General features: G+C 69.0%; 2 protein-coding genes across 2 annotated transcripts; both read right to left on the reverse strand.

Moving 5' to 3' along the window:
* Positions 1 to 344: 344 nt before the first annotated feature.
* ENTREP3 (endosomal transmembrane epsin interactor 3) lies at positions 345 to 6,019 on the reverse strand. Its single transcript, XM_040088294.2, has 12 exons — positions 5,801 to 6,019; positions 5,177 to 5,233; positions 4,929 to 5,039; positions 4,642 to 4,767; positions 4,440 to 4,547; positions 4,093 to 4,253; positions 3,895 to 3,994; positions 3,733 to 3,817; positions 3,061 to 3,636; positions 2,796 to 2,861; positions 1,953 to 2,215; positions 345 to 1,337 (listed from the first exon to the last, which is right to left on the reverse strand). Exons 1-12 carry the CDS (start codon positions 6,017 to 6,019, stop codon positions 1,167 to 1,169), a joined length of 2,043 nt encoding a protein of 680 aa, XP_039944228.1. The 3' UTR covers positions 345 to 1,166.
* An 841-nt stretch (positions 6,020 to 6,860) lies between these two features.
* SCAMP3 (secretory carrier membrane protein 3) lies at positions 6,861 to 9,857 on the reverse strand. Its single transcript, XM_040088298.2, has 8 exons — positions 9,701 to 9,857; positions 9,464 to 9,583; positions 9,255 to 9,375; positions 9,047 to 9,175; positions 8,736 to 8,895; positions 8,480 to 8,581; positions 8,281 to 8,398; positions 6,861 to 8,167 (listed from the first exon to the last, which is right to left on the reverse strand). Exons 1-8 carry the CDS (start codon positions 9,815 to 9,817, stop codon positions 8,021 to 8,023), a joined length of 1,014 nt encoding a protein of 337 aa, XP_039944232.1. The 5' UTR covers positions 9,818 to 9,857; the 3' UTR covers positions 6,861 to 8,020.
* Between the last annotated feature and the right edge of the window lie 29 nt (positions 9,858 to 9,886).

A 9,886-nucleotide genomic window follows, 5' to 3' on the forward strand; every position in this document is an offset into this window, starting at 1 on the left:
ATCGCCAACCGGGGGAGCGGCGTGGGAGCGGGGTCGTTGCCCCTCCACCTCCCCGAGAGGCGCAGGCGGTCCCGGTCCCGGTCCCGGTCCCGGCCGCGGTCCCGGTCCCCGCTGCCTCCCCGCGCCCCGATAGCACCGACCGTCCCGGCCTGCGGAGCCGCCACCGGGAAACCGGGAGCCGGCACCCCGTGATCGGTCAGCTGAGCGCCCGCCCCGCCCCGTTCCGCCCCGCCCGCCCCGTGACACCGGCCCCGTGGGCGGCGGCGACCACCTTTATTCGGTCTCTAGCGAGGGGCAGCGGCCGCGGGACCGGCCCCGCAGCGCGGCCCGGGCGCAGCCGGGCGGGGAGGAACGGGCACGGGCAGCGCGGGGCACCGGCACCGGACCGGGCCGGGCTGGAGAGGAGACAGGCATAGCCGGCTCAGGGGACAGGCAAGGGACAGGCGTGGCTGTTCCGGGGTACGGGCGCGCTGGTACAGGGGTCCGGGGACCAGGCCAGCACAAGGGAGCGGTCACGGGACAGGCAGGGTCATCCTGGAGTACAGGCACGGCTGGCACGGGGGACCGAGGATCAAGCCAGCGTGGTGAGCCAAAAGAACGAGGCAGAAGACAGGCACGGGCAGTGGAGGGGACAGGGCAGAGGACAGGCATGGCTGGCACAAGGGACAGGGCAAAAAGGACAGCATGGCCAGGGCAGGGGACAGGCATGGCTGCCCCAGGGCACAGGCACGGCCGGCACAGGGGACAGACGCGGCCGTGCCAGGGTACAGGCACGGCTGGCACAGGGGACGGGGTATGGCCAGTGTGTGGGTCAGGCACAGCCAGAACACGGGACAGGGCAGGGGACAGGTGTGGCCATCCCGGGGAATAGGCACAGCTGGCACAAGGAACAGGGCAAGGGACAGGCATGCCCAGAACAAGGGATAGGGTGAGGAACAGGCATCACCACCCCAGACAGGCAGGGCACAGGCACGGCCCCCCCAGGGGACCAGCCCCTCACCCCAGCCCCGCTTGGGGAAGGGGCCCAGCCGAGCCCCCGGGGCAGCAGCACCGGGCGCAGCCCCACCGGGGCAGCAGCAATGTCTGAGCAATGTCCAAGGCTGAGCCCAGAGCGGGACCCCCTCTCCGCCCCGGGGCACCCGAGGGTCCGAGCAGAGGCTGTGCCCTCAGAGCGCGCTCTCCTTGCAGGCCCCGCTGAGGCTCCGGGGGCGGCTGCGCTCCAGCCGGCGAGTGGACAGGAGCCGGCGCAGCGACGAGGTGGAGCTCAGGTCCCCGCAGCTCTGCAGGTGGATTCCTTCGTGGGGCCGCTCCGCACCTGGCCAGGCACTCCAGGGAACCTGCAGCCCATGGGGACAGGCTGCAGCCGCAGGGATGGCAGCCGTGCCCGTGACACCCCTACCCTGTGACACCCCCGCCCGTGGCATCCTCCCGCACTCTCACCCCCCTGTGCTCAAACGCTCTACGCTCCGGCGCGGGCAGGCGGCACACGGGGCAGGAGGGGAGAGATGACAGGGATGGCAGAGGCGTGCATCACGCGCCCACACTGGCATTTGGGACAGGCTCGTTCTCGTCAAGGCCTCCCGGGCTGCGCAAGGGCTCCGGCGTCCCGTAAAGCCGAGAGCTGCCCGGGATGTCCCAGCAGCTTCCTCCAGGTGCGGTGACTCAGGGGCAAAGCCAAAGCCGTTGCAACAGGCGTGATTTTCCCACCCGTGGCTCCAGTGGGGATCAAGGAAAAGGAGCTGCCCCCCAGGAAGGGCTGGGCAAGGACAGCGCTGCAGGAAGAACGCTCTGCCTGCAGCCAGGGTGCCGACACAATGGGGATGTGGCAGGGGAACGGAAACCGTGGAAAGGCCAGGGTGGAGGTGCTGATGGGGACAGAAGGGAGGGAGAGCGTGGATGGAAGTTCTCTGGGAAGGAGGAGTTGCCCATCCCCTGCGGCTTCCAGAACCCACCTGTTTGTGCCCGTGGAAGCTGTGCCCAGACACCTCCATGCCGGCTGCCAGGCTGCGCTTGGGTCTCTGCAGGAACCTGGCCACCAGCCCGCGGGTGCCCCGGTAGCCCTTGAGGTCCCCCAGGGAGCGGGTGGTCGTCTTTGACAGCTGCTGCGGCACCTTCTTGCAGGGTGGCAGCTTGTTCTTCCCCACCGAGCTGGCCCGGAGCAGCGGCGGGGAGTCACAGTGGGAACGGCGGAGCAGGCAGGCCTCAGAGCACAGCCCTGCAGAGTGAACGCTGTCAGACAGACACGGGACAGTGCTCTGACAGACACGGGACACTGCTCTGACAGACACAGGACACTGCTCTGACAGTGCTGTCCTCTTCATCAGACACGGGAACTGCTCTGACAGACAGACCCACCCCTGCCCTCAGACCTGGGACACTGCTCCAGCAGACCCAGGACACCGTTCTGGTGGACCTGTCCCCACTGGCAGACCCAGGACACTGCTCTGGTAGATCCATCCCCACCATCAGACCTGGGACACTCCTTCAGCAGACCCAGGACACTGTTCTGATGGACCCAGGACACTGCTCTGTCAGACCCATCACTACCCTCAGACCTGGGACACTGCTCCAGCAGACCCAGGACAGTGTTCTGATGGACCTGTCCCCACTGTCAGACCCTAGGTTGCTGCTCCTCACAGGCCTGGGGCCCTGCTGTCTCCCATCCCCAGTCAGCAGGAGTTGTCCCACCATTGGTCCCCGTTCTCCCAGTCCCAGCAGGGTGAGCTCAATCCCCAGAGGGCTACAGACCCCCCCCCGTGCCCCTTTTCTATCCCAGCACATCCCAGTGCCCTGACCTGTATCAGCGGAGGAGTCGGACACGCTGTCCTCCAGTGCTTTGGTATAAAGTACTTCCCTGAAATCTGCAGAGAGCAGAGAGAACCCTCAGGCCTCAGCAGCTGTGCAGACCCCAGAGAGCACAACCCCTCCAGCACCACCCTGCTCCCTCCATTCCTTCCCAGACTGGCTCAAATCCCATCTGGCCGCAGAAAAACACAGCCAAACCCTGCGGCACAGCCCGGCACAGGCGCCCACCCCATCCCGGCGGTCACTGTCACCTACCGGCACGGCCGGCCATGGGGACGCCGGGGTCACTGTGTGACCTCAGGAGCGGGCGCGGGGCCAGCCCCGGCGCCGGGGACGAAGGGCAGGAGGTCTCGCTGTTGCGCCGGGGCTGGCCGGAGCGGCCGGAGCCGCTGTCCGTGGGGCGACCGTGCCCCTGCAGCGAGGAGCCCTTGTCCTTGAGGCGCACCTCGGGGAAGCAGGGCCCGGCACAGCGCGCCGGCCCCGCCAGCCGATTGCAGCTGTGCGTGACGGCTCCCCCCACCAAGACGCCGTCGTGGCCGGGCTCCGCCGTGGAGCAGGAGTAGGATCGCTCGCCCCGCACGCGGGGCTGCGGCGTCTCCTCGAAGGGGCCCTGCAAGCCCAGCGTGGGGCTGCGCGCGTGGTGGCTGCACTGCACGCAGTCCACGCTCAGGCAATAATCGGCACGGCTGCGCTGGATGGAGCGGAACAGGACGTAGTCGACGGAGCGCATGGAGCCCTGCAGCTCCAGCAGGCACGAGTCCTCCGAGGGGCTGCTGTCCCCGGGGATGTCCATGATCTCGGACATGATCAGGGACCCGCTGTCCATGGATACTGCAAGCAGCGGACGGGCAGGGCTGAAGAGCTGCCGGGAAGAGCGGGATCTGCTACAGCCCCATTCCCGTCCCCTGTGCCGGGGGGAACGCTCACCTTCCCCGCTGAGCACAATGGAGGGGACGCGGTCGCAGGTGCAGGCGTGGGAGCCGTCTGTCAGCTGCGAGTCGAACAGGGTGGCCTGTGGGGCAGCACACTCAGGGCTCAGCTGAGCAGGAGCCCCACCCTGCCCGGCCTCCCCCGGCCCCGTGCCCCCACCTGGCTGTCTCCCCGCAGCCCCATCACAGTCTCGTACGACGGGGGGAAGTCGGTTGGGTAGAGGGGCACGGGGCTGTCCATGGAGCCGTTGTACGTGATGCTGCAGAGGCAAGAGCAGAGAAGCCACACTGGGTGGGACAAGCCCAGCCTGTGGGCACACGGGCCCCCCGCCCCGCCAGCCTTGCTCCCAGCTGCTACCTCTGCGCATCTGTCTCAGAGCTGCAGGTGTACTCAGGTGGGTAATAGGGGGGCGGTGGCACGGGGGGCACAAACTCATCGAAGTCCATCATGCTCTGCAGAAAGGTGTCAGGTGGGGACGTGCATTCCAACGTCACAGAGCTCGAACGCTGTGGGACCAGCTGCAGGGAGAGGGGAGAAGGGAGAGCTGAGACCTCCTGTGCAGAGATGCAGCAAGAGGTGCGCATCCTGGGCTTTGATCTGCACCTAGCCAGGGCCAGGTCCTGCCCTGGCACCCCAGGGACCACCCCAGCCCGGGAGCACTGCTCCCCTGCCCTGTCTGCTCCTGGGCCAGGGCTGGGACTCACCACATGGACGATGTCGAGGGAGAAGATCTGGATGCAGCACACGACAGCTGAGAGCGTGCAGATGATGGTGGAGAAGATGGTCAAGCCGCAGACACTGAAGAGGAGATCCTGGGGAGCAGTGGGGTGAGCTGCAGAGCCCGCAGAGCATGGCCGGGTGTGCGGCCGCTTCCCAGGGAGCCCTGGTATCCCCCTGGTCCTCCACCTTGAGTGCCACACGGATGCTCCGGCAGTTGGGGTTGGGGAACATGGTCAGCATCTCGCTCTGCTGGCTGCAGGAGGCGGGTGGGGGCTCCGAGCTGGCCTGGCAGCAGACGCACGTGTCCCTCTCCTGGGGACAAGAAACACTGTGAGGAAGCTCTGGATTCCGTGCTATCCCCTGAGAGCCACCGGCACGTCCCACCGCCAGAGCCCAGCTCCTCAGTGCCCCCAGAGCCCCACAGCCAGGGACGAGGCCCGGGGGTCACCGGAGCTGCCCCCGCTCAGCCTCACCCTCTCGCAGGCCTCCAGGCTCTTCACCAGCTGCGCGTTCTGGCACGACAGGATGGAGCCGGCGAGGCTCAGCATGACGCCCAGCACCGACAGCAGCGTGAAGAAGGCGATCTGCAGCGGGAGGAGAGGGGCTGCCGGCGAGCAGGGAGCCAGCGCGCGCGGCTGCGCGCCAGGGGCACGAGGGGCTGCTCGGCCTCCCCATCCTGGACTCCCCCGCCTGAGGAAGGGCGTCCCCCCCCAACACCTACCACCAGGGTGAGCGGCCGCTTCCAGGAGATGATGCCAACGAGCCCGGACAGTGCCAGCTGCGGGTGCACAAGGCCCGGGGTGAGCACGGGGAGAAGGCTCTGTTAGGCAGTGCGGCCCCGAGCAGCCCCTGCCCACGGGCAGAGCCCCCGATCCCTGCAGGCCTGGAGCCAGCCCAGGAGCAGCGGGGCCGTAGGAGCAGCCCTGGCGCCACAAGATGGGAGAAACTGCTGATTCAGGGCCTGGGGACTGCGGGCTGCTCTGGCAGGGCAGCAAACCCAGGCCAGGATCCGTGCTGCGGGGTTACCACGGGGGACCCCGGGTGCTGCCCTCACCCCAACACGCAGCTGGCGGAGCAGAGCCCCCAGCGCCACGCCGTCCCTGCCCTGTCGTCATCCCCCACACTCCCCCGCTGCCCGTGGCTGCGTACCCCGCACCGCTCGGGGGTCCCCATCCCTCAGAGTCACCCTGGGGGAGCCTTGGGATATTCCCACAATGCACCGCGGCAGCCGCGGGCAGGGGGTGGGGGAGCAGCGGGGCTGCCCTGCTCCCCTGGGACCGGCGGCAGGCTCGGCCCCGGGGAGCAGCGCAGCCCCCTCCCCGCGCCGCCCCGGCCCCGCACTCACCGAGAAGCCGGCCCAGGACGGGCAGGAGTGGCGGATTTTGGTGGAGGGAGTGATGGTAGCGGCCACCAAGCTGAAGGTGACGATGAGGACGCCCAGGATGGCTTGCACGAGACCCAGGACCAGCAGGACCTGCAGCCAGGTGCGCTGGAGGCGGAGGTGGGTGAGGCTGCGGGAGCTGCGGCCGGTCAGCGAGCGGCTGGAGTCGGTGGGGGAGGGCATGGCCGCGGCGGGCGGCGGCTCGGGGCCGGCCCCGGAGCCCCGGGGCAGCCGGCGGCACCGCGCCAGGACCGCGGGGAGCAGGAGCAGCCGCTCTGCGGGAACGGGCCGGGCTCCACCTTTCGGCCTGCCGGAGGATGCTGACGGCGGCTCTTCACTGCTCCGGGCGGGGGGGGGGCTCGGGCAGCGCCCACGGCCACGCGGAGCCAGGGCCGCCAGAAGCTCCGCGGAGAACAGAACCGGCCTCGCCGGTCGCTGCGCACCCAGGCCGGGGCCGGCTTAGAGCCGCCGGCCGGAGACGGAGCGCGGCCCCGGGACCGCCGCCTCCTCCCTGGCCGTCGGTGGAGCGCCGGGCCCCCGCCGGGAGATCATCCCGCCCCGCGGGGTCCGAGAGCCGCCGCCCGGGACGCGGGCCCCGGGGCAGCGGCAGCAGGCGGGAGCCGCGGTCCGGAGCGGAGCATCCTCCGCGGGCGGCGGGCGCAGGGCCGGGTCCCGCTGCCGGGCCGGTACCGGTAGGGACGGGCGGCTACCGGCGGTGTGTCCGCCCCGCTCCCCGCGGCCCCGGCGCCGTGCGGACCGGAGGAAGGCCGCGGCCGAGCATCGCCGCCGCCGCGCCCTCCGGGATGCCCGGGGCCGCGGCTGGAGGCGGGCGGCGGAGCGCCGGGAGCCGCGGGGACGGTCCCACACGCCGGCGGCTGCTCGGCCGCGCCCGCCCCGGGGCCGCCCCTGTGCGGCACGACGGGAGCTGTAGTCCTCCCACACGCAACCCCCGGGGAGCCGAGACACCTGCCCCGGCCCCGCCGCATCCTCCCCCAGCCCAGATCGGTGCAAGGAGACGGCGAAGGAACAGAGTGAACCTTCATTTATTCCTTAAATAAACCGGGAGGCAGTCGGGGAACAGCACACGGGGAGCAGCAAAGGAGGCGGGGAGCACCCAGAGGAGCCCTCGCCGCAGCGGGACGGGGAGAGCAGCGGCCCCCAGAGCTGAAGGCACAAAGCCTCTCGCCGGCCCCGGAGCTGCAGGGACAAACCGGGAGCAGCCGAGAGGAGATGAGGTGAAGCAGAATGCATGAGACCTGTCCAGGGGATCCCCAGGGACACCGGGACAGGGGACAGAGGGCAGGTAAGGGGGACGCAGGACTGCACACGGGGACTGGCTCAGCCCCCAAGGAGGGTGAAGGCCCTGGCTGAAGGGTGCTGGGGGGAGCAAGGGGTCACAGTCCTCAAAGCCGGTGGGGAGGGGGGCTGGAGCTGTTCACCCCTCCCTGGAGGCAAGGGGGAACCACGCAAACGCCAGGGCTGCTCCTCGGAACCCAGCCTGGCTTTGGGGTCCACATGGGCTAAAGGCAGGATCCCCACAGGCAGCAGCAGCTCTGCCTGTCCCTGCCCTGCTCTCCTCATCCCTGGGCCTGGGGAGAGGGAGAGGATGGGGAAAGGGACAGGACAGAAGGACAAGACACCCTGGGGAAAGCACCAGCCCCGTCCTCATCCCACTGGAGCAAAGCCCAGGAGAAAGAGGGGGATGACATTCTTGGCAGAGCACCGGGATCCCCGGGCACACGGGGGTCAGGGGACTCTCCACACCCCAGGGCACACAAGTGTCATCACCAGGTGGGGGAAACAGGAGAGCACAAGGAAGGCAAGTGACCATTCCAGTCCCTGGAAGCAGCATTCCAGCCATCTGGAGGAGGCTCCTGCCCCCAGCAGCTGGTGCCGGAAGGGACGGCGATGGCAGGCTCAGGGCTCGGCCGCAGCACTCCCCACCCTGCTCCCCCCAGTCTGCTGAGGGGAGGGGACCAGCACAAACCAGAACAGCCTCTGTCTGTGAGGAAAGGGGGTTAAGAGCAGCAGACAATTCAGGCACCAGCACTTCCAAGCTGGGATGAGGCAGCCTCTGACAGCTGATGCGGATGCACGGGGATCCAGTGAAAGTGCAACTCGGATTTCCTCTTCCTCGGGAAGAGCCCACGCGCGCCAGGGAGGCAGGGCCGGGCACCCGCACGGCTACGGAGCGCGGAAGGCGTTGGTGGCCGCGCCCGCTGCGGCGTTGGCCGCGGCCGTGCGCACGGCCTGGTTGGAGAAGACGCCGGCTGCGAACTCCTCCTGAGCCTTCTGGAAGCTGGCGCCCGTCCGGCGGTACAGAGAGTGGATCTGCGGGGCAGGAGCGGGCGGGGGGTCAGGGCTGGGGCTCCAGGCCCCTCGTAAACAGAGCTGTGACAGCCCAAACCTCCCCCCGAGGAAGGGCTCTGGGCCGCCTAACCCACCTTTTTCAGCATGATGATCCCCAGCACAGCCACTGCCGTGAAGGACAAGGACACCAGGATCATCATCACCGCCACGGCCGTGTTAGTCCGCAGCGCTATCAGGCTCAGGATCCAGCCACTGCAAAACAAAAGGCTGTTGCCCCCAGGTCCCCTCTCCCCCACCCGCCTCTTGCCTTTCCAGGGTCAGCACACGGCGCACCTGAACCCCCAGTTTGGGATGCCGATGGCCTGCAGCACATACATCACGTTCTGGGCAAAGAAGACGAAGAAGAAGACAAAGAAGTTGAAGGAACTGTCGCTCCTGGAAGGAAGAGACGGGCGAGGTTAGGCCACAGAAAACTCTCAAAGCTTCCTTAAAGCAGGAGATATGGGGGGAACAGGGAGCTCGGGGTGGAACCACCACATCCCAGAGGCCCCCAGGAGCTGGAGCAGGTGCCCACGGCTCAGGGACACACCTGAAAGCTTTGTACATGGGCCGATACCAGCAGACGAAGGAGCAGGGCGTGTAGAGCAGAGCCCAGAGGATGGAGAGGCCAAACCCAGAACCAGACGAGGGGTCCACGCAGAACCAGGCGAGCGAGGACAGGAAGTTCAGGAAGAGAGCAATGGTGCTGGCTGAGGGGGAGGACAGCGCTCAGGAGCCTGAGCCAGGCTCTCCCAACCCCCAAGACCACCTGTTCATCCCAATTCGCCCAGAGCAGCAGCACGGGACGTTCATTCTTCCACCTTCTCCCAAGGTCTGCCACAGGTTCCCCTGGAGACTCACCCATCCAGAGGTAGTACATGGTCGTAACGGTCTTCTGGAAGTCAGCCGGGATCTCCACGGGGATGTCCTGGTAGAAGCAGGGCTTCACCGGGCAGAAGGACGGCAGCGGGGGCCAGTTGTTGAGCCTCGCTGCGGATGGAATGGGGTGAGAGGGAGCGAGGAAGGGTCCGAGGGGGTCTCGTCCCTCCCCAGCCCCGCAGCCACTCACTCTGGGAGCCGCCGAGGGCCGCGTTCTGCAGCTCCCGCTCCCGCCGGTCCAGCTCCTCCGCTTTCCGGTTGAGCTCCTCCTGCCGCTTCAGCAGCTCCGCCGTGGCGGCGGCGGCCGAGGCCTGCGGAGGAGAGACACAAACCGTGGGCTCCCGCCGGCTCCCGCGTCCCCCCGGGCCCGCTCGTCCTGGCGGCGCCTCCCCCCGGTACCTGCGAACCGTAGGAGCCGTAGTTGCGGGGCTCGGTGGGACTCGCCTTCCGCGGGGGCTGCGCGGCCGCCGGTACCGGGGGCGGCGGCGCTACCGAAGGGGTCTGGAAGGGCGGCGGTGGCTGCAGGGGAAGAGGAGAGAGGTGAGACTACGCCGGCAGCGGGGAGGGCTCCGGTGCCCGGGAAGAAGCTCCGGTGCACGGGCAGGCCCCGGTCTCCGGGGAGGCCCCGCCGCTCACCGCGTCGCTTTCGAAGGGGTTGTAACCGTCCAGCACAGCGCCGGGCCGGGCCTGCAGCTCCGCGGGGTCCTGGAAGGGGTTGTCCGGGAGCACCGCGGGGCCGCCGCGTTGGGCCATGGCCGGACCGGGACCGGGACCGGGAGCGCGCTGCACCCGCGGGACCGGCGCCGCCGCCGCCGCCAGGCC

Source organism: Hirundo rustica, chromosome 29 (genome assembly GCF_015227805.2).
Source record: "Hirundo rustica isolate bHirRus1 chromosome 29, bHirRus1.pri.v3, whole genome shotgun sequence".
NCBI classification, from domain to species: domain Eukaryota; kingdom Metazoa; phylum Chordata; class Aves; order Passeriformes; family Hirundinidae; genus Hirundo; species Hirundo rustica.

What these genes read in the sequence shown, in the direction of transcription:
- SCAMP3 (XM_040088298.2), bottom strand. Translation starts at nt 9,817, where the DNA reads ATGGCCCAACGCGGCGGCCCCGCGGTGCTCCCGGACAACCCCTTCCAG. An exon ending in ACCCCTTCGAAAGCGACGCG is followed by an intron (nt 9,584 to 9,700) that starts GTGAGCGGCGGG and finishes CTTCCCCTGCAG; the next exon opens with CCACCGCCGCCCTTCCAGAC. An exon ending in ATCCCAAACTGGGGGTTCAG is followed by an intron (nt 8,399 to 8,479) that starts GTGCGCCGTGTG and finishes TTTGTTTTGCAG; the next exon opens with TGGCTGGATCCTGAGCCTGA.
- ENTREP3 (XM_040088294.2), bottom strand. Translation starts at nt 6,019, where the DNA reads ATGCCCTCCCCCACCGACTCCAGCCGCTCGCTGACCGGCCGCAGCTCC. An exon ending in CGTCCTGGGCCGGCTTCTCG is followed by an intron (nt 5,234 to 5,800) that starts GTGAGTGCGGGG and finishes GTGCACCCGCAG; the next exon opens with CTGGCACTGTCCGGGCTCGT. An exon ending in TCTGAGACAGATGCGCAGAG is followed by an intron (nt 3,995 to 4,092) that starts GTAGCAGCTGGG and finishes TTGCCTCTGCAG; the next exon opens with CATCACGTACAACGGCTCCA.